This window comes from Etheostoma spectabile, chromosome 5, assembly GCF_008692095.1.
Source record: "Etheostoma spectabile isolate EspeVRDwgs_2016 chromosome 5, UIUC_Espe_1.0, whole genome shotgun sequence".
Lineage (NCBI taxonomy): Eukaryota > Metazoa > Chordata > Actinopteri > Perciformes > Percidae > Etheostoma > Etheostoma spectabile.
In genome coordinates this window covers 27,994,758-28,017,547 of record NC_045737.1, presented here as the reverse complement: position 1 = coordinate 28,017,547, position 22,790 = coordinate 27,994,758, and the positions used below count along the sequence as shown (strand labels likewise).

At 42.4% G+C, this 22,790-nt stretch overlaps 1 protein-coding gene across 1 annotated transcript; it reads left to right on the top strand.

Annotated features, from left to right (window-relative positions):
• The first annotated feature begins 1,039 nt into the window (after window positions 1-1,039).
• Window positions 1,040-22,423, top strand: cds2 (CDP-diacylglycerol synthase (phosphatidate cytidylyltransferase) 2). The gene is made up of 14 exons (XM_032516805.1): window positions 1,040-1,288; window positions 5,712-5,854; window positions 6,019-6,115; window positions 6,587-6,684; window positions 7,975-8,114; window positions 11,274-11,332; window positions 12,769-12,851; window positions 13,494-13,581; window positions 14,220-14,288; window positions 14,693-14,845; window positions 15,282-15,401; window positions 16,041-16,144; window positions 17,770-20,250; window positions 21,081-22,423. The coding sequence occupies exons 1-13, from the start codon at window positions 1,217-1,219 to the stop codon at window positions 17,903-17,905; spliced, it is 1,362 nt and encodes a 453-aa protein (XP_032372696.1). The 5' UTR covers window positions 1,040-1,216; the 3' UTR covers window positions 17,906-20,250; window positions 21,081-22,423.
• Window positions 22,424-22,790: the final 367 nt, after the last annotated feature.

Here is a 22,790-nt window from a genome sequence, read left to right as displayed (position 1 = left end):
AGGAAGGAGAACTTCTGTTTGAAGATTTTAAGAACGGTAACTTGTATTGTTAGTTGGGGAGGTTCATGGATAAGGTTGTCCCTGTTACTGTATACACCCTGCCATAATGTTTATTACAGCGTTAGTGAGTTTGTGTAAAACATAATCTTTGAGAAGATGTGTGTATTAAGAGCAATAATAAAAATATCAGAAGGCCTGATTTGACCAAGAATGTATACAGGCTGGCTCACAGGCTCACTGGGGGTCTGAACATCACCGTCACTGTTACATAAAAGTATAATAATACTTTATACTTAAAGCATTAAGTACACTTTATTATTATTATTATATAAGCTATTGTAATAAAGAAATATGTCCCCACATGGTCTTAGCTAATGCTGTATTGACTATCTACATTTGTAGCACTCCAAACACATTACACGGTTGTCTTAATACAACTCCATAGACGTAAACACCACACCTCCCATGACGTCAGAGGACAACGTCAAGTTCGTCAGAATAAACCGAACCATTGGGAGAATATGCCTTCAAATATAAAAGCACACGTTTACCACTTGGCGAAGTTGCATAGCTACGTATATGATAGCTGTTATATATGTTTCAATGTATTACATATCACACCTACAAGGAAAAGCCTACAAAAATACAAAGAAACAATAATTCTATAATTAGTTTCCATGCATAAAAGCTTCTTTCTTTTTCTGTTCACATTTTAACAAAATAAATTACAAATCCCTGTTTTTTTCTCATCAGATTATATGTTGCTAATTCACTGCATCCATTGTTGTTTTTCTCTTTCTCTTAATAAAATAAAGATTTGATTTTACATAAACTACTGGCACACACATTAGTGGCATATGCTTTTGGAGAAAAGTCTGGGATACAGAGAGTTTTTGTTGTTTTTATGTACTTTTTATGTACTGGTTCTATATGTATAAAAAAAGCATTGATGCCTACTTTCATAAACTTGGAAAAAAAGAAATACTCATCCATTTATGTTATGCTTAAATGTCATCAACTTGGACTTTATTTTGAAAACCGGAAGTTGTTTTTAATCTTTTCTTCCTGCAGACTTTACACCACCGATTGGGTTGATCGAGTGAAAAGTGTTGCTGTGCAAAATCTAGCTACACGCTAGATCTGTCAAATAACGAATCCGTGTCTCTGAGACACAGGACCTTCGCCGTAGTCGGTAGGCTACGATCTGCTAGCTAAGATGGCGGAGCTAAGGCACCGTGGAGCCAAAGACGCCGAGCCGACGTTACCGCCGCAGCCGTCAGAAGACAAGGTAACGGAGCCAGGCTAGCTAGCTAGTTGATAGTGGGTTATCCTAAGGCTCGTGTAGCTAGAGGAAGAGGAATGTCAAAATCGATTAAAATCCGTCATTTTGACGTTGGTGTTCCTCTGTGTCCCGTCGCAGCATTACAATGGTTACTCAACAGTCTGAATGCGCTGTAGCGGGTAACGTTAACAAGTCATCCGCCAAACTACTCCCACTTTCGACTTGATTGGTTGGTGCCACTGTCTCCCTGTGTTAGTCTGGAAAACCACAGACGATACAACTGTGAACGGAATCAACTCTGCTTTCTTTATCGTGTAGCTAGCTATATGTATGCCGACGTGTAGAATGACTCTCATTGTATAGCTAAAAACCCTCGTCACAGTTGTCCCGCTGATTTTATTTTATGCCATAAATAGTAAATTGTAAACAATTAGACTGATGTGTGGGGCACGTTTAGCTGCTAGCCACCTAGCTACATGGTCTGAGATGTACAGAAGCCTAAAACACTGTCCTGTTGTAGTTTTTCTAACAACGTGAGCTAAAGTCAACTGTTACTGGAGCTAGCTAACGGGAGCCAGGGCTCGCAGACATCAGCATCCCTGCCAGCTTAGCTTAGCTTAGCTTAGCATAGTTTAGCTGGCCTGATTGCTACCACAATAATAACAAGGGCTTCGGGCATTCTGCTGTCTAGCAGTGGATTCTAATTCCTCGTGTTGCATTCACACTGAAGGAGAATAACCGCTGTATCGGTGTTGGACATGGATGTCGAAGCTGCCAGTGACTTAGAGCCAGCGAAGGGGCGTGGTGTGATGGTGTGGTGGTGTGGTGGTGTGGTGGTGTGATGGTGTGATGGATGTGGACAAGAGGACATCATTACAGATGATTGAAGAGCAGCTAAAAGCAGATGGGAAAGTAGCCCAGGCATTACCTACGTCTAGAGGCGATATTAATTATATCAATATTGGGTTTTGAGACTAGATGGCTGCATTACAGTTAAGTGATGTCAATTTCTGATCATACCAGACTGTTGTAACTGTTCAATTATTTGCCTTTACCCACTTAGTTATTATATCCACATTACTGATGATTAATTATCTATTTTTTCGATACCGATCTTTTTAAACAAAAATAAGTTACAACATTATGGCACAAACCTTTTTATTTATTTTTCTACTACGTCTCTTTGTGCTTAACGTAGTTTTTCCTGCCTGGCCTCTATGGCGTGTGAACTCAGACAGCCAATCAGCAGCATTTGTACTCCTTGGTAGAAGCATGCTGCATGCTGATTGGCTCACTGACACCGATGAGATTTACTCCTTAGGTTTTAAAATTGGGTTTTGAATGACGAGGCATCTTTCAATACTCCCGGTAAATTTCGGTGGGTGCCTATAAAGTATACCTATATCGGTACATATATATATCTAGATCTATATCTAGCTATATTAGCGAAATGCAAGTGCAGAAACTGGAAATTGATTGTGTGCCACAAGTATCCGATGTTGAAATACCGGCATATAGTAAATTGTCACGTGTTTAAGATGACCACAACAAGCAATATCACTTGACAATCCTCCACAAGACAAAGCTTCTTAGTGCAGGGCGTGCAGCTGATCGTGGTGGATCCCCGGCCTGCAACGACCTGATCAATAAACGGTGGGGGGGGGAAATCAATCACATAAAACAAAGTTCTATCTACTCTGGCCCTGTTGTGACCTTTTCATCTGGATAAGCTTAAGAACAACACTAGAGAAAATGACAGTGTTTATGTAATGAGTAGGACGTTAGTTTAGGTGAGGTACTTTTATAGGAAAGTGAAATTCAGTTTACATATTAATGAATGAGTCCCACTGTGATCAAACTATATAAACATATGAGATGCTGCAACACCATTTCTGGATATGTGGATGGTTGTGTATGTTTCTAATTATAGACCTGGTGTGTTCAGTCAGAATTCTCACTCTAAATGAGCATCTGAACACACGTGTGGTCTACGGCTGTTTGAAACATTTTCAACAAGTTGCTCTTAAATATTTGAGCCTCATAAACTAACAGCACAACCCATCTGAAAACCTCAATTCTCCCACTGCCTCTGCTCCTTTTTGCTTTATTGCTGAAGGACTCACGCTCCTCTGGCTTTAAACACTCTAAAATACCACTACAGATGGCCTTTTTCTATTGAAAGCCCTGGAGACACTCGGTGTTGACGCTGACTACCAGAAAGCCTGGTAGAGGGGAGGAGTCTTTTTGTGAAATGAGCGCCTATTTTTAACTCAAGCATCCTGAGTGACGGAAATTGTCTCCATAGAAACCAGCAGCTGGAGAATGGGTCTGTAGGTGCGTGTCTCCCTGTGCCTGCTTCTGCATTCACTTGGTTGGTATAACTATTGACAGTACATTTCGTAAGAGTGTTTCATAGGATTTGAGCAAAGTAAAGGACATTTTACAAATATTGGAAAAAATGTACATATATTTTTTAGCTAAGTTGATCCAGAGAGAAGGCGCAGTCAGTGTTCTGCTTCGGGTATTACTCCCAAGACAAAACATTTCTAGTTTTATTGAGGTCCTCCTCACATTATAACATATCTCCTTTGTAACCTGTAATTTTCCATTATTAATCGTGTACTTTGATTTTGAGCAATATTGTTATAGCAAATGGTTTCTTGTTACTGAATGAAACTGAATCATTTTGGTATCTAGTGATATGCCAAAATTAGTTTATGGAAAATATAACTTTTTAAAAACATGACATTTTTTTAGTTGTAACTAGAAATTGGGAAAATACACTGCCATTGAGTCGGTATATAATATTGTTGCCCAACCTACCCAGTTACATTTAATCAGCCTTGCACAAATACAAAGTGGTAGGCTCTGTGCAGACTAGAGCCTGACCGACACAAATATTTGGTTATTAGAATTCTTAGGAGACCTGTGAATGACATGTTGAATTTGGATATAATTTGGTGTTGTGGTTTCTTATTTAACGAATTTGTCACACAATATGTGGGTTTCAACTACTTAATATTACTTTATTTCAATGACTACTTCTCAGGTTTATTGTTTTCTTAAATTATTTAAATGTGTTGACAAAGGACATTTAGTGGTGACCTGATTATATTGGTCATATAATATCATAGTGATATGATAGTCTTATAATCTGTCAGCAAGCAACGCATCATCAAGGCTGTATTGTAGAAGTCAGATGAGCGTTTGTTTCGACAAAAAATTAGAAACAATGTAATTTGAGGACATTTCTCAGCTACGGCGGCTGACGTTTTATTTCTGTGTGGAGCTGTTTTTTAAGTGATGTGGGAAATTGTGTTGTGCGTGATGTCATGTAAAGGGCAAAAAAATAGCCGTCTAACCTAGATACATATCATGTGATTTAGTTTGAGGCAGTCACCATGTAAAGAGTATTTGACAGTTTACACTAACTAAATAAAGAGCTTCTCTTACATTCCTTTTATGTAAAGGCAAGGTGGAGGCTGGGGGGGTGGCCTTGACCAACTGCCTTTTTGCTAGTTTAAAAGCCATGATGTCTCTCTCTCATGGGGGGTGGGGGGGGTAAATGCTCTGGGCAGGCAAAGCAGAGAAAGGGGAAGTAACCTTGCCCTAGATTTACCCTGCAGAGACCTGAGGACCAGGTAACCATAGTCCTCAGATTGGACAGATAGTCTAGCTAGCTGTCTGGATTTACCCTGCAGAGATCTGAGGACCAGGTAACCATAGTCCTCAGATTGGACAGATAGTCTAGCTAGCTGTCTGGATTTACCCTGCAGAGATCTGAGGACCAGGTAACCTTAGTCCTCAGATTGGACAGATAGTCTAGCTAGCTGTCTGGATTTACCCTGCAGAGATCTGAGGACCAGGTAACCATAGTCCTCAGATTGGACAGATAGTCTAGCTAGCTGTCTGGATTTACCCTGCAGAGACCTGAGGACCAGGTAACCATAGTCCTCAGATTGGACAGATAGTCTAGCTAGCTGTCTGGATTCACCCTGCAGAGATCTGAGGACCAGGTAACCATAGTCCACAGAAATCCACCAGAGGTTAGAACACCAACACAGAGACAGAAGACAGGGACGAATATCGGCAAAGCAACATGCATCTGTTGGAATTTCCTGCGACACCGGTGGAACGTCATGGATATGTAGACTACCAGGCTTGCCATACACTGGAGTAAACCCTGATAGTATACATTATCACATGAAGATCTAAACGGGAACAGGAGCTATTCTTAACCCACTACGCTCTACCCGAGTTTTAGAAGGAACAAACCAAAATATCATTATTTTTAAATGCAAAGACTGAAGAGTCACTTATGTTTCTTTTGATTTTGTGGTTCTAACTAATTTTCTAAAATTTTGAATTTTCTTTTTTTATCGCTACAATGTCAGTGACGTATTCCCCTCTGTTTTTTTGGTTTTGTCAGGGTTCAGACAGTGAGCTGAAGGTGGAAAAAGATGGGGCGTCAGATGGCGAGTCCAAGGTTGACTCAGGCGTCCCAGAAGTGCCGGTCCCTGCTGATGACACCCCCGAGGTTCTAAACAAGGCACTGTCTGGACTCTCTTCAAGGTACCATCACTGTTGAAGAGCAAAGCCACATTTCTGATTTTTGTCTGCAGTAATAAAAGGTCTTATATAAAGAGATAACTTAAATAAGAGATCCCAACTCTGAGGACCCCCTGTTGAAGATCTCTGAGACTGTGTGTGTGTGCGTGCTCTTCGCTTCCTTTCAGATGGAAGAACTGGTGGGTCCGAGGCATCCTCACCTTAGCCATGATCTCCTTCTTCTTCCTCATCATCTACCTGGGCCCCATGGTGCTTATGATGATTGTGAGTACACTCCACGCTGATGGCGATGTGCAAAAGCTCGGACACTGTGCTGCTTCAGTGGACTGAAACGCAGTGTAACAATTAACAAAATGTATACCTTAAAACGTAGTGGATATAATAAGCCGTGGTCTTGTGCTTACATAATTATATTTATGGTACAGACACAGCTCATTTTCTCAATGACTTGTACAGTGTAATAGGGGTCGTCATTTCTCAGTGCAGCACGTTCAGTTGAAAACATAATCTCATATGGATTAATGGGATCCCGGTCAGCCATTTTGTGTCACTAGGACTCCAGGACGTAGGACATATTAACACACACACACACACACACACACACACACACACACACACACACAACACACACACACACACACACACACACACACACACACACACACACACACACACACACACACACCACACACACACACACACACCTCTGAATCTGTCCAATAATTCTCTGTGCAGGTCCTCTGTGTTCAGATCAAGTGCTTCCAGGAAATCATCACCATTGGCTACAGTGTGTACCACTCCTACCACCTGCCCTGGTTCAGGACTTTGAGCTGGTGAGGGAACACACACACACAAACTCACAGACACACACACACACACACACAATATCATACATTTTATAATAATTACAATAATGTAGGTGTTGTGGAGCCTGCTAATATCCTTGCATGCTCTTTTCTTATTGTTTTGTCTCATGTTTTATTTTGTTGCAGACTTCCCGAGGTTTGTTTTCTGACCTGAGTGCATTTTGAGTAGGTTGTAGATTATTAAGCCAATCAGCGAAAATACCAAAAATATTGTGAATTATCAAAACTGTTTTTGATTTTAGCAATAGTGGTGTACAGTTTTAGTGTGATAGATAGCCAATAGAGACCTGACATTCACTATGCCATAAGCCTGAAACAATCTAAATTTGAGACTGTATGCCATGTACAGTTGGCAATTTGGACTAAAACCTCTGGCCTTCTAACTTTGCCATGCAGGGAAGTGAGTCAGTGAAGGTTCTTCACATGGCTTCACTGGCTTTTCTGCAGGCATACTGAATGCAGAGTAGGGCTGCACGATATTGGAAAAATCTGACATTGCGATATTTTTTTCCCCTGCGATATACTATATTGCAATATGAAAAAAGAAAAAGTAATTTGACATAAATAGCTCTATTTGGAAATAATAAATCATTCTCGACTACTGCGGTGATTTTGTAGGGGAGTGCATCTGCATAGAAGAAAAAAATGAAAAAGGATCTTTTCTAATGTGAACCATACTTTGTTAAACTTTAATACTTTACAAACACCAAAGCAAGTAAGCCGTTACTAACGTTACTCTTCTTCAGTGGTGTTGGAGAGGGACATCAGGTAGAAATACGCTGGTTGACTAGCATGACACCATTGGATTCATATAATAATCAATCCAGGCTAACGTGCATGACAGTGACTGCATGTTGCTCCCTCTAACTTCCAGGTTGTGGTCGACTAGCGGGGTTAGCTCGTTAGCTTGTTAGTTCGATAAATTAATCAGACCTGCATGTCACACGCACTAGCAACACACTCTGTGTAACCCCCGTCGGACTAACGTCACATGCACACTCTGCCCACATGGCTACCTGTCTTAAAGGGGAAGGGTCGGCCGGTAATAACATGTAAAAGGAGAACGGTGGAAGTTTACTTTTCTATCACGCAGCAAAAAAGGATTATGTCAACATCGTAACGTCCTGCGCAGTGACCATCGCGCATGCGCACATCGTGATGTCGATTCTAAAACACAATATCGTTCAGCCCTAATGCAGAGTCTGATGAGCTGCTGTTATAAAGATGTAAGACTTGTACATTTGCTCCACCCCACAGGTACTTCCTGCTGTGTGTGAACTACTTCTTCTATGGTGAGACTGTGACAGATTCCTTCTTCACACTGGTGCAAAGGGAGGAGCCGCTCCGCATCCTCAGCAAATACCACCGATTTATCTCCTTCGCCCTCTATCTCACAGGTACAAAGACCGAGACCTCAACTGGGAGGAAAGTAGGGCCGGGACCATGTGCTTTTGTCCCAAATTGATTCTTTTGCGGTACATGGTTGCCAAATTGATTTTTTTGTATTGCGATTTTCATGCATTGGGATTCTAGAAGTATTGTGATCCTCTTTTCCTCCTTTAAGAAGGATTAGCATTACCTTTTTGTGATATTAAATTCAACAAGTTTGTAACGTCAAATATTGCGAAACATCTTTTTTCATTTGTGAAATGTTACTTAGCTTAGCATTTCTTTCTCATGAACATTTAAATGCGCAAACGTCTGTCTCTTTCTACGAGTCATTGTGCCAAAGTGTGTTAGATGTCTGTCCCCAAAATGGCGGCAACGCAGACGCATCTCACAAGCCGAAGGCGGTATCTACGTATTTATATCTATGGTCTATTAATTCTGTTTAAACGCAGCGTCGCATAGTCTGTCCACCAGAGGACGCTCTACAACGTCCCTGTTAGTGATGGCCTAGCATAGTCTGTCCACCAGAGGACGCTCTACAACGTCCCTGTTAGTGATGGCCTAGCATAGTCTGTCCACCAGAGGACGCTCTACAACGTCCCTGATAGGGATGGCGTCGCATAGTCTGTCCACCAGAGGACGCTCTACAACGTCCCTGTTAGTGATGGCGTTGCATAGTCTGTCCACCAGAGGACGCTCTACAATGTCCCTGTTAGTGATGGCCTAGCATAGTCTGTCCACCAGAGGACGCTCTACAACGTCCCTTATAGGGATGGCGTCGCATAGTCTGTCCACCAGAGGACGCTCTACAACGTCCCTGTTAGTGATGGTGTTGCATAGTCTGTCCACCAGAGGACGCTCTACAACGTCCCTGTTAGTGATGGCGTTGCATAGCCTGTCCACCAGAGGACGCTCTACAACGTCCCTGTTAGTGATGGCGTGGCATAGTCTGTCCACCAGAGGAGGCTCTACAACGTCCCTGTTAGTGATGGCGTTGCATAGTCTGTCCACCAGAGGACGCTCTACATCGTCCCTGTTAGTGATGGTGTTGCATAGTCTGTCCACCAGAGGACGCTCTACAACGTCCCTGTTAGTGATGGCGTTGCATAGCCTGTCCACCAGAGGACGCTCTACAACGTCCCTGTTAGTGATGGCGTTGCATAGTCTGTCCACCAGAGGACGCTCTACAACGTCCCTGTTAGTGATGGCGTTGCATAGTCTGTCCACCAGAGGACGCTCTACAACGTCCCTGTTAGTGATGGCGTTGCATAGCCTGTCCACCAGAGGACGCTCTACAACGTCCCTGTTAGTGATGGCGTTGCATAGTCTGTCCACCAGAGGACGCTCTACAACGTCCCTGTTAGTGATGGCCTAGCATAGTCTGTCCACCAGAGGACGCTCTACAACGTCCCTGTTAGTGATGGCGTTGCATAGTCTGTCCACCAGAGGACGCTCTACATCGTCCCTGTTAGTGATGGCGTTGCATAGTCTGTCCACCAGAGGACGCTCTACAACTACAATCTACAAACAACTGCTAAACAAATATACCCCCCCCTCCCTCCCGAAGCTCCGACCCCCAGATTCACGGACAGACAACCACTGGCTGGCCGGGACATTGTGTGCACATTATTAGGTTAGAGACTTCCATGGTTGGTTATTAAAGTAGGCCCCATGCAAATTGGAGAAGTCCCACTTCCTGTGCTGCAGGTCGTCGGTTAGTAATTCAGTTCTAATGTAGCTGCTGGCAGATGCCAAACAGGATGTGGGGGGGGAGGAAGGACGCACCCTGACTCTTTCTTCCTCATAACTACTGTACTCAAGGTGAAACTGAGTGGCCGGGCTTTCTCACATCTTCTCTTGTCTTCAAGCGGAAAGGCTTTGAAGATATATAATCAAGTGTCAGAAAATGCTCATATCTGCAGTGTTTTTGTCATGACATCTATTTTTAGATGCTGTAGATGTTGCATCTAACCTGGAAAAGAGTAAATGTACAACTACTTCCCCGGGTCTACAGCATGTCTGGTTTGACTTCCCGGTAAAATCACTTGAAATGAAATGACTCTCACACATTCTCTGCTGTGCAGTGGTGAAATGTAACCAAGTACGTTTACTCAAGTACTCTACTTAAGAACAAATTTGATGTACTTTACTTGAGTCTTTTCTATTCATGCCACTTTCTCCTTCTACTCCACTGTATTTCAGAGAGAAATATTCTACTTTTTACTCCACTATAGTCATCTGACAGCTTTAGTTACTAGCTACTTTACAAGTTAAGATACCCTAGTCCAGCTGAAAGCATTAGATCATTAAACACAGAACAATTTCCACACCTTTTTTTTTTTTACGCTTTTAACACTTTTCATTTTACAATTTCTAAAATTTGAGGATTTTTCTGCACTGAGTACTTCATAAACATGTCAAGTACATTTCCCTGATGATAGTGATATACTTTTTATTTAAAGCTCCCATATTCTGCCCATTTTCAGGTTCATAATTGTATTTTGAGGTTGTACCAGAATAGGTTTCCATGGTTTCATTTTCAAAAAACACCATATTTTTGTTGTACTTCACATTGCTGCAGGTCCTGTGTGTTTAGGTCTCTGTTAGAGATCTCCCGATACCAGTATCGGTATCGCCTCTGATAACATCTAAAACACTGGTATTGGTATTGGGAAGTACTGGAGTTTATGCACCGATCCGATACCACGTAAACATTTTTTTACGTTCAAGTAGTTTATTTATATTCTTTTTCCGATATAACTGGCTGTCAAACTGGATGATAAAAGAAAGTTTTGTGGTGTTGATTGTTTGAGTTTGTTCATGTTTCACAAAGAGTTTAACCTGAACCAGACCGACAACAAAGATAGAAATCATATCTCATCCATACAGGGATAGTAGTATACAGCTGTTAAAACATAACTAAATATATGACTCACTGGTATTGGATCAGTACTCAGTATCGGCCGATACGCAAGTTCAGCTATCAGGATCGGGAAGCTAAAAATGGTATCGACCCATCTCTAGTCTCTGTTTTAGCTACAGAGACATCTCACTTCTACACTATCTTTGTTGGGAGGGATCTTTGACCTCATTAATCTCCCTTTTCTGCACAGCCCTGATTATGTCCCCATTAAGTATTTTACACAGCACTTGTCATGTTGTTGCAGGTTTCTGCATGTTTGTGCTGAGTTTGGTGAAGAAGCACTACCGTCTTCAGTTCTACATGGTAAGTGCCCCCCCGCCCCACCATCCTCCAGCCTCAAGGCTACTGGCTTATTGACGAGGCCAGCTAAAATACAGGCCCTCCAGTGTATGGAGAAGTAGGCCGGGGTTTAAAAAGTATCTGGCACACAGTCATTCCAACTGTGTTGTGTTGGTTGTGTTGAAAAGAAAACTAATGGTACGGTAAAATAGTTGCTTGGTAACCCAACAGGCATATAATCATTAAAGCCTATATACTATAAACGTTTTAAACGGGTACTTTTTAAAACGTAGCTGAGGCTGCTTTCTGCTTTTTTCCAGGCTTCTGATTGGCTAACAGGGCTTTAGGGTTACGGTAGTCTGGCGGCCAGAGGCGGGCTAAACCGATGATGATAGCGCTGCGACGTTGAAGTTCGTAATCAGTCAGTAAACATTGGTCGTAGTGTTATCCAATTGCGTGCAGTGATATTTTCAAATGCATGCTTAGTGCCGCCCCGTAATCTTTTGGATTTGGGTCTGGATTTCCAGGCTACTCACATCTGCCGCCGCTGGCTGCTCGCCGGGATGTCCCTCACTTTCTGCTCTGTGTGTTGCCGGTGTCTATTTCCGTTCTGCTGCACGCTTAAAATGGCAGGTTTGAAAGAAGAAAAAAAAAGAAAAAAAAGAATTTTGGATTGTGCAACAAGGCAGGCCTGCTTGGTTCTTTCAGGAACAGTTTGTAAAGATTTACAGAGAACATGTGAAGGAGTTTCCTCTCTAACTGGGACGTTTTGGGACAGAGTGGTGGGATTGCTGTGGACAAAGTACACACGGCAATACACTGTTAAGACATATGGCATTATAACCATGTATCCAGCTCATTTAAATAGTTCACGCTACTGTATCCTGTCAACAGTTAACTTTACTTAAAATGGTACGTGGTATTTTCTTATGCGGGGGTGCAAATTTCCCACCAAAAGAATTTCCTTCCAGAGACTATTTTGCAGAGCGACCGTGGCTGCGTCCTGAGCTTAGCACCGCCCAAGATGATCGGGATTGGTTTAAAGAAATGCAAACAACCCAGAGTGTCTCCTACCATTCCCCTATCCCAGAATGTATGTGTGGTGTAGCCAGACCTTCCTCCGCAGCGCTGTGGAGGTGGGTCTGGCAATGCCAGACTAGGGTTAGGGTTGTATCACCTGCCAAACTAATAGCCTGTTGGTTTGTCCGGCTCTCCACAGCGCTCCAGTACGTCTGCAATGTTTAGCGGTCTGTAATTGAGTACAGCTCGTTCTTAATGCCAAAGAGGAGACGCTTCCTCCACCCACATCTTCCAATCACATTGTGGATTTCATAGGACTAATATTGGGTCACGTTTTAGCTAAAACGATCACAGTAAGAATTAAGACTCGCAATCAGGAATAGTAAGGGTTTAAATTCCTAGTGTAAACATACTTGTCTAATGTTGTATTGTGTCCACAGTTTGGTTGGACCCATGTGACTCTGCTGATTGTGGTCACTCAGTCTCACCTTATTATTCACAACCTGTTTGAGGGGATGATCTGGTAAGTAAACTTTATTTCCTTTACATACACTGTGTAATATATATATATATATTCTTGCAGTGAAATGGCTTCTTCTCTCTGGTGTACTCCAGATAAGAAAATTACTTTGAAATCCAATTATGTTAATTTTGTATGTTGATTGGTAGGAGAATTAGTAAGTAAAAATGAAATAGTGTTTCAAATTACCTTACCACACATGTAGGACTGGGTATCATTCAACAAATATTCAAAGCCGGCACCAATACTAATACCATGACTTTGATACCGGTTGCTACTTTTTTTTTTTGTTACTAATTTTATAAAACAAATTACAAATCTCAGTGCGTGAGCCCTGTCTCTGTGCGTTACGTAGAGTTTTCCCTGCGTTCCTGTACGACATGTGACGTGAGACAGCCAATCAGCAGCAATATTAGATCTCGCTAGAGTGCTTATTGGCTCACTGACGCTGATGAGATTTACTCCTCGGGTACTGAGATTGGGTATTGAATGACGAGGCTTTTTTTGATACTTTAGAGGCAATTTGGTTGGTACCTAAAAAAGCATTAAACTCAGGACCCAGCCCTACACACTTCTTGTTTCATAAAACATATTTTCCCCTGGTCTCGTATATGAGGCTCGTGTAAACTCTTCTCGTCTGAACAGGTTCATTGTGCCAATTTCCTGCGTGATCTGTAACGACATTATGGCCTACATGTTTGGTTTCTTCTTCGGCCGCACCCCTCTCATCAAGGTTGGTTGATATCACTTGCTCTTAGCTTTAGAATCCATTAATGCAGGGTTCCCTCGGGGTCTGAAAAGTCTAAAGAAGTCTAAAAAATTCTGCATCAAAATATGAGTCCTTAAAAAGTTTTAAATTCGCTGAAGTATTGTGTTCTAGGTCTTAAATCATTTTAATTTTCCTACACCAATCTAATCTAACCTCTAACGCTCATTGAAATGTTCCCGCAGCATTTGAGAATTCTGTGGTGTTGTAGTTCTTCCTGTCGCTACTCCATATATATAACAACTACAAATGAGACCAGCATGCAACTTGTATTGCAGCCAATCTAGACACCAGACCTATAAGGCCAATGAGGAAATCAGGGAGTTGTTTCAGACAATGCTTCTGGACTCTGACATCGGATTTTGTTTTTGATATTGCAATATAGGTCTTAAATTTGACTTGGTGAAACCTGTAGAAACCCTGTCACGCAAACACCTGATGTGCACTCTGTTTTTCTCTAATCAATCTATTTGAGGAGGATTCTCCTTTCCAATTTTGGTTTTACTGCCAGGTCAGATCAAACGTAATCCATTGGCTTATGTGATGAACACATGAAATTAAATTAAGTTAAATTAAAATAAATGAATCTCCTGTGTCCTCTGCAGCTGTCACCTAAGAAGACATGGGAGGGATTCATCGGTGGACTGTTCTCCACCATTGTGTTTGGCATCATGGTAGGATGGGGTCTTAACTCATGCCTTTTGTAGCGAATTCTACATTTTGTCTGTTGTGATCCCCACTATAGCCTTGACCTTCCTTCCTCCTTCCTTCCTTCCTTCCTTCCTTTCATTGAGACAGACACATTTGGTTGAAAAGTTGGATCTACTACACTAGGCTGTTTACAAAGAGATTGTTCAAAGCTACACTTAACAAACATTAGGCTTTGATTTTGGACTTTCTAATATAAAAGTTAGCTACACATCATACAATCTCTGAATTATGATAAACATAAACCAAAAAGCTGCCAAATATAAATACTCAGCTTCTCTTCCTCTGTAGTCTCTCATCATTTGACTGAAATAAGAGCCAGCTGCCAGGGCTGTGTCTGCAGACTAACTGAAGCCTCTTCTCCTCCCAGCTCTCCTATGTGATGGCCGGCTGCCGCTACTTTGTGTGCCCGGTGGAGTTCAACACCAACTCCAACAGCTTCCAGGTGGAATGTGAGCCGTCTGAGCTTTTCCAGCTCCAGGACTACGCGCTGCCCAGCGTCCTGGAGTCTGTCACTGGATGGGTAAGACTTTCCTGCACTTCTGTCTCTCTCTCTCTCTCTCTCTCTCTCGCTCTCTCTCTCTCTCTCTCTCTCTCTCTCTCTCTCCCCCTCCCTCCCTCTCCCGCTGCCATCTGTTTGGCTTTAGGGCAGGGGTCTTCAATGTTTTTCAGGCCCAGGAGAGAGACAGCTCTATATGTGCTTGCAACTATAGCTAAGCAAGTTTGTGGGTCCAAATGGAAAATGCGAATGCTGAATGCCTCGTCTATAAAACGGCTTGTCATTGTATTTAGGAAGCTAAGCTGCAAACAGCTAAGTTGTAGGCTGTCCGTATGAATACGGCAGCTGTTACGTTAACTGGGTAAAAATGTGGAGTGGCCAATTTTTCTATGCAGTCCCATGTTTAGACGCTGGTTGATCGTGGCTAGTTGCTGGTACCACTCTCTTCTTGTCTCCACAGACCACAGTCCGTCTCTACCCGTTCCAGATCCACAGCATCGCTCTCTCCTCCTTCGCCTCCATCATGGGACCTTTCGGTGGCTTCTTTGCCAGCGGCTTCAAGAGAGCCTTCAAGATCAAGGTAGGGATGACGGACACCTGTCAGTCTGCTCACAGGGCTTATTTTCTTGTTTGTGTTTGATTCATAATTCATCTGCTCATTAGGTTTGGGCAAAAATTTCAAATTTATTTCAAATATTTTTTGATATCAATGATTCACCTAAATATTTTATATTTTTTATTTCATACGGTATGGCTGACGGCGAATACATCATATCCGTTTTCTGACCGAAAGCAGAAAATTGATGTTATTTACTTCTTTAGAAATGAAATAGATGTCAGACTGACTATGACTTCATATCCCAGCTCTATTGCTTATGTCTGTCAAGTCAACTGAAAAAAAAGTCTAAGATCTCAGTAAAATGTGTGGCTTACACTCTACTTGAAGGTGGTGATATAAGAGTGACATGACACAGTCATGAACGTGTCATAAACATTATAAACAAATCAAACGTTGATGACTTAACCCTTTGTTTAGTCAGGGTCATTCGGTTTTGTCATGACGGGTTAGGGTTAGGGTTCATCATGACAGTGTCATGTCACTCTTCAAGTAAAGTGTTACCGCTGTGTGTTGTGCTTGATTACATATAAAACAAACTGTTGAAATCTTCAATGTCCAGAGGAGCAGTCCGAGCTCACGTACTGTCCTTTGTCCTTTCAGGATTTTGCCAACACCATCCCGGGCCATGGTGGCATCATGGACCGATTCGACTGCCAGTACCTCATGGCCACATTTGTTAATGTCTACATTGCGAGCTTCATCAGGTAACCACCTCCTGATAAAATGATGACACTTGAATATGGTAATACGCTGAATATGTCAATTAGCAGTTTACGGAGTTGAATCCTCCCAGTTAGCTGTAACTTTTTAAACAATGGCTTCTTGGTTTCCAGCAGGAAGACAAAAGCAGCTTCTCATTTCTGGCCGGCGACCATTGTTTTTTTTTCATATCACAACTACGCTAGCTCTGTCTTTTGTTGAGTTGTAATGTCTCCGGGAGTGTAGGATAATGAGATCCCTGAAGAAGGGTCATAAATATGGATCAGATGGCTACATGCATGATATCGTCACTGTCGGATAGGCCTGCACGATTAATTGTTATAAAATTGCAATCTCGATTCACCCTGTTCGCAATTTAATTTTTAAATAACTTCTACTAAATGACTACAAAAAAACAAAAATCTTCTCATCAATATCAAGTCTAAGCTAAACAATCGTGATACATATTTACCCAGAATTGTGCAGGCCTACTGTCGGGTAAAAAGCTTGTACAGTATGTTAATGAGGCTAATTTGAAAACCTTTGATTGAACTACAGTACCAGTCAAAGGTTTGGACACATTCTCATTCCAGTGAATGGGAAAGCGTGCACTGTATTTACCTGAGAAGAAATCGCCTCGTTCGGGCATCTGGTAAGCATGCCCCATGGGGGCCTCCCTAGGGAGGTGTTCCAGGCACGTCCAGCTGGGAGGAGGCCTCGGGGAAGACCCAGGACTAGGTGGAGAGATTATATCTCCAACCTGGCCTGGGAACGCCTCGGGATCCCCCAGTTGGAGCTGGTTGATGTGGCTCGGGAAAGGGAAGTTTGGGGTCCCCTACTGGAGCTGCTGCCCCCACGACCCGAGACCGGATAAGAGGCTGAAGATGGCTGGATGGATGGTCACTGTTTAAACATTTGTTAAACCGACAGGCCACAGACAGATGTAACGGGTGACCAATAGCATTGTTTTATAAAAACAAATTTTAATGAAAAAAATATATGGAGATGTGAGGTTTCTGACAGTGATGGGTTTGCTAAACCAATGCCATGTAAGGATGCAGCTAAAGCGTACAGGTCCCAGGTATGGAAGTATACGACCTGGAGACAGCGTGAGAGGCAGAGCCCCGTTCATTAGAGTTGCTCAGCGGCACATCAAACACAAAAAAGTTTAACTTCCCCGTGTAAAATGATCCAGATAAATCGATGCTGCTCCCGCGCTGTGCGGCCCATAAACCTCCGCATCCCGAGCCGGCCACTTCAGGTTTAAATGGGGACCAACTGATTCAATCATGTGGGTCTTCTAGACTCTCCAACTGTAATCAGATTGAATGGGTCAAAGTGGATTCAGTCATTTCATAATTTCACTGATTTACAGGCGTCTCCTTTTGCCGTTTATGTCGATGGGAACAAGTCTTTTTGGGCCCCATGGCATCACGTGACGGATACGGAAGTTTGGCCGCTATGTCAAATTGGCTTCAAAGCCCGGCGCACTTCCTGGGGGGCCTGGTCCCAGGGACTTCAGGGCAGCTACTGTAGCAAGCCTTAGGGATTTAATCAAAGGTCAGTTCTGTTGACTTTAGAACTATAGACTCTGACGACGTACGATGATCTTCTCCCTCCCTCCTCTCAGGGGCCCCAACCCTAGCAAGGTGATCCAGCAGCTCCTGGCCCTCCGCGTCGATCAGCAGCTCCACATCTTCAACTCGCTGAAGGCTCACCTGACAGAGAAGGGCCTGCTGCCGGCGCTGGCGGAGGCCGCTGCCTAGAAGCCCCCCACCCCGCACCCACACCAGGTCACCCTAAGAGGAGGGCAGCACCCCGAGGGCCCAGGAGCTCGGGGGGGGGGGGGGGCTTGCAGTGTTGTGCGTGTGAGCCAAAACAAACTAGAGCCTGGGTCATTCCGTCTCATTTGTGTATGAGAGCCGAGTGTGTGTCTGTGAATCACCAGGTTCAGGTTGGGTCAGTGAACCACTGGACCCTGGTTCCACATTTCCATCACTGCCCGTGTCTAAATCCACACTGTTGAACAAAATGTTGGTCAGCTGTTCATTTCTACCTGTACACAGGCTATCCTCTATATACCTATTAATGTGTGTTCATATTTTATTGTACATTCTTTTGTTTTAATGTACTGCTCTCAACCCTGTTACTCACTGTATTGTTACCCCGGCTGCACACCCCAGCTCCCCAAATGTAACTTTTAATTTTCTTTGTTGTGATTGTTTCTATTTATACATAGATTGATTTTATATTTGGTATGTTCTATTATATCTCAATGTTGTGTCTGTTTTATTCAGGCTGAATTTACCTTTACCATCTGCCCGGTGTATTTATGTGTGTTTTGCCCATGTTTTTGCTGCCATTCACAATTTTAAAAAAAAGGCTCTCCCCCTCTGCCAAACCATTGACATCATGGTGTCGACTGTAATATCAAGCGGAAAGCCCTAAGATGATTGGCTAAGGTACAAGGGGTGTGAATCTTCACTGGTCTCACGATTCGACTAGTCCATCAATGATTCAAATCGACAATATCATTATATAATGCTACAAATGATTTTTGTAGCATTATATACTGCTACACATCAACAAATTCAAGCAGTCAGATATATACAGTTTGAACTCCCATTTTTATTGCATCTGCTCCTAAAATAGACACTGGCTGAATGTAGCGTGTGTGAACACAGAAGACAGCAGACAAAGGAACTGTCGCTGCATCTCTTCCACACCTCTAGAAGGTACCCCAAAGTGTTCCCCAGGATCAGTCCATCTTACAAATACACAGTCCAGTCCTCCAGTCTGGAAGCTGGGAATTCCCAAACTGCAGTTAGCAATGCTCAATTTAAAAAAGTGTTTTATTATGAAGGCCAGTGCGGTGGATAGCAGCACTCCTCTCAGCATTTCATGGCAGAAGCACACTGGCCCACAGAAATGGAACACGTGTTATGTATTTTTTTGGCTTCATGGACTCACTCTGTTTTAAAACTTTTTTTTTTTTAATATCTCCAACAAAGTAGCTGATTTTTACACATGTTTAATAAGGTGGTGGGGGTGTTGCTTTATGGCTTCTGTTTGTGACATTGTTGGGATGGGACCGTACACAAAAGGTAACCATGGTTTCTGTGTTGCCACTATCTGCTTCTGTGTGTCGTAACCTCGCCATGTCCACTTCTTCACAGCAGAAAGTGTGTGTGTGTGTGTGTGGGTGTGTCTATCATTGCTTGTGAGACAGCCAGCAGATCTCTGGCCTCTGATGCTCAGGTTGTCGTTCTACGGTGAGTTGCTGGGTCCACCGCGGTCTGTTGTACAGCAGGATTCTGGAAGATTTCTACCACTGGCAACTGTTGATTCTTTAATGGTAACATATAAAAGTTTCTCCAGTGTTGAGTTCACTTCTGTTCTTTTCTTTCTGTTGTTGAGTTCCCATCTGTTAAAGGGCCACTCCACCGATTCTTACACATGTTTACTTGTTGTTTAATATCTTCTGTGGCGGAGGGAGCTTTAACAGCTTTTCACAGTGATGTCATTAGGGTTACTTTGGAGGACGGAGGTGTAGTGGAAGCGCTCTAGGTGTCAGCGGGACCCAAGCACAGCTTTTTCTGCGCTCGTTGTCAAAGGACAAACGGCAATATGAATCATAGAGCAGTCTGTGTAGCAGGGATGTGAAGATCAGTATCCATGTGTCGGCTTATAAGTCAGGTGTACAGTAACTGACTGCGTCATATGGAAGAGGATTAGGGCCACGTGGGAAAAATGAGTCTGAATCCTGACATTTTATCTTCTGACTTCAAACTCTGAACTCAAATACATGTTTTTACACGTGGCACTAATTAAGCTTTATTTAATCAGGGTCATTTTGAAAACAGTTTGCCACCTTAAATATACCCAATTATCAGATTCTGTTCTCAAAAATCTCTATATTTTTAAGCAAAGGACTTTTTGTAACCCAAAAGTAGTGTATGCTTCCTTTATAGCAACTAATTTATAGGAGTTTTCAGATGGAATGAACACGTTTTAATTGTTTCTACCCCTATTTGAATGTCACTCCATTCACATTTTTGTTGACGTCATTTAAATGTCTGGCTTGAGAAGTCTCACGCTTAACTTCTTAAAGGTCCCATGGTGTGAGAATTTCACTTTGAGGTTTTGTGACATTAATATGAGTCCCCCCAGCATGCCTATGCCCCCCGGCTAGAAATGGTGATAGGTGTAAACCGAGCCCTGGGTATCCTGCTCTGTCTTTGAGAAAATGAAAGCTCAGATGGGCCAATCTGGAATCTCCCCCTTATGAGGTCATAAGGGGACCACTAATGTCTATATAAAAGAGACTTCAGATACAGTATTAGGGACCACTAAGGTCTATAAAAGAGACTTCAGATACAGTATTAGGGACCACTAAGGTCTATATAAAGAGACTTCAGATACAGTATTAGGGGACCACTAAGGTCTATATAAAAGAGACTTCAGATACAGTATTAGGGACCACTAAAGTCTATATAAAAGAGACTTCAGAACAGTATAGGGACCACTAAGGTCTATATAAAGAGACTTCAGATACAGTATTAGGGACCACAAGGTCTATATAAAAGAGACTTCAGATACAGTATTAGGGGACCACTAAGGTCTAGTATAAAAGAGACTTCAGATACAGTATTAGGGACCGCTAAGGTCTATATAAAGAGACTTCAGATACAGTATTAGGGACCACTAAGGTCTATATAAAAGAGACTTCAGATACAGTATTAGGGGACCACTAAGGTCTATATAAAAGAGACTTCAGATACAGTATTAGGGACCACTAAGGTCTATATAAAAGAGACTTCAGATACAGTATTAGGGGACCACTAAGGTCTATATAAAAGAGACTTCAGATACAGTATTAGGGGACCACTAAGGTCTATATAAATCATCCATAAAGCACCATGTCATGGGACCTTTTAAAAGAATTATTTTATTTTCTGTAAAAAAAACTTATCAAAGTCACTATATTGTACATTTAAGAAGATGTTTAGAGCTGAGTGTGTTTCAGTATTTTTGGTTAGAGAAATGTTTTATTGAAGTATTACTATTGCCATATTGGAGAGAGAATGGCAACATGTTTCCTCTCGGTCCGTTCTTGCTGTGACTTCAGTGCAGTTTGGTGTTTTCTGGGCTTTTCCCTGGTAGCTGGCGTGTGTCATCTTCTGTGTCGCGGTGCGAGTGGAAGCAACACACACAGCCTATACATGTTGTAGCACTGTATAGACCTTCTTCACGGCAGACATGTTGACATGTCTTAGTGTATTCACAACCATTAATGATGGCTGCATTCCACTTAGGAGAGGCCCTGAAATAGCTCACTGGGACGCAGGTTATCAGCTGTGCGTTTCCATCTATGACAAGGCAAACATGTCTGCCGGGATACAGGTCTGTTGCATCGTCTCCCTGCAGAAAGTTAAGCTGAGGACCGGTGTCCAGAACTGGTCCATCTCTTATATATCTCTGGCTCCACTGCCTGCTGTCCGTGGTGGTTTGGTGTTTTTAGCCCTGCAGCTCTGTCTGGTGTCACCGTCGGCCACCAGAGAGAGCCGGAGCTCCTGTGGTCGGTCGCTCAGTGGAACGCTGATGCTGCGTCTGAGCACAAAGCCTCGCCCCTGTTGTTCCTGCTGTTTGATACATTCCAGTAGTATTAAGGATAAACCATTTACAACACCAATTCATGCTTGGATATGAAAGAGATTTTCAGAGAACTAATGCTGTACAATGTTCAAAGAATCCTCTAACCTGGTGCGTTATTTAAAAAAAAGAATGTCACCCACAAAGCAGTTACATAGAGACAGAAACAAATGTGAGATTTCTTTAGAGGGTGTGATGCAGAGACGGTTTACCTAAAGCAGAACTGTACCGCCCCACTTACAAGAACTAGAGCATCATGACAGGGATTCCTTCAATTTCTACTTTCATCTGATACCAATCTATCTATCACTCTAGCTTTAAAATAGAGCCTCTAAAAAGGTCGATCTTGAGGGATTTATGAATTAATATCGGATCAGTCAAATACAGATTGTTTACAGTCGGGAAACGGATTCTTTTTAAACCCGGCCCTACATTCCAGTACCCCTAAAGTTAAGATTTGCGCACAGGGAGGCAGAAAAGAAAGGATAGATAGAAAGGCGTTGTGACCGTCCACATGCTTAGGCTCCCCTTTGTTGCCATTTTATTTTGTGGTTGTAGATCCTCTTTAAAAGCTGTATGATTTCACTATATTATTCTTAATGGTTTGTGTTGAGTTGTACATTTGTCTAGAGTTGTACTCTTTGATGCTGAAATGTGCTTTGCCTTGGTTTAAAGAAAAATAAAGGTCTGTATATATATATATATATATATATATATATATAAAAAAAAGAAAAGAAGCCAAATGTGGTGTTCTGTGTGTGACTGGTTTCTTCCCTCTTGGTGTTCTTCCCCATTTTTGAAATAAACTATGTCCAGTCTATTTCACCTACCGAGCAATTTTATGACGGTGCTTTATTTCTTTTACGGATTGGGGGAAACTCTCCTTGTCCCAAATCGCTGTATTCAGTAGATGATATTCTCAAGCTTTCAAAAAACCCCTTTGTACGTCCTGACTGCTGTAGTCTCACGGCAGCCCGAGCCCTGAAAGCAACTGAACAA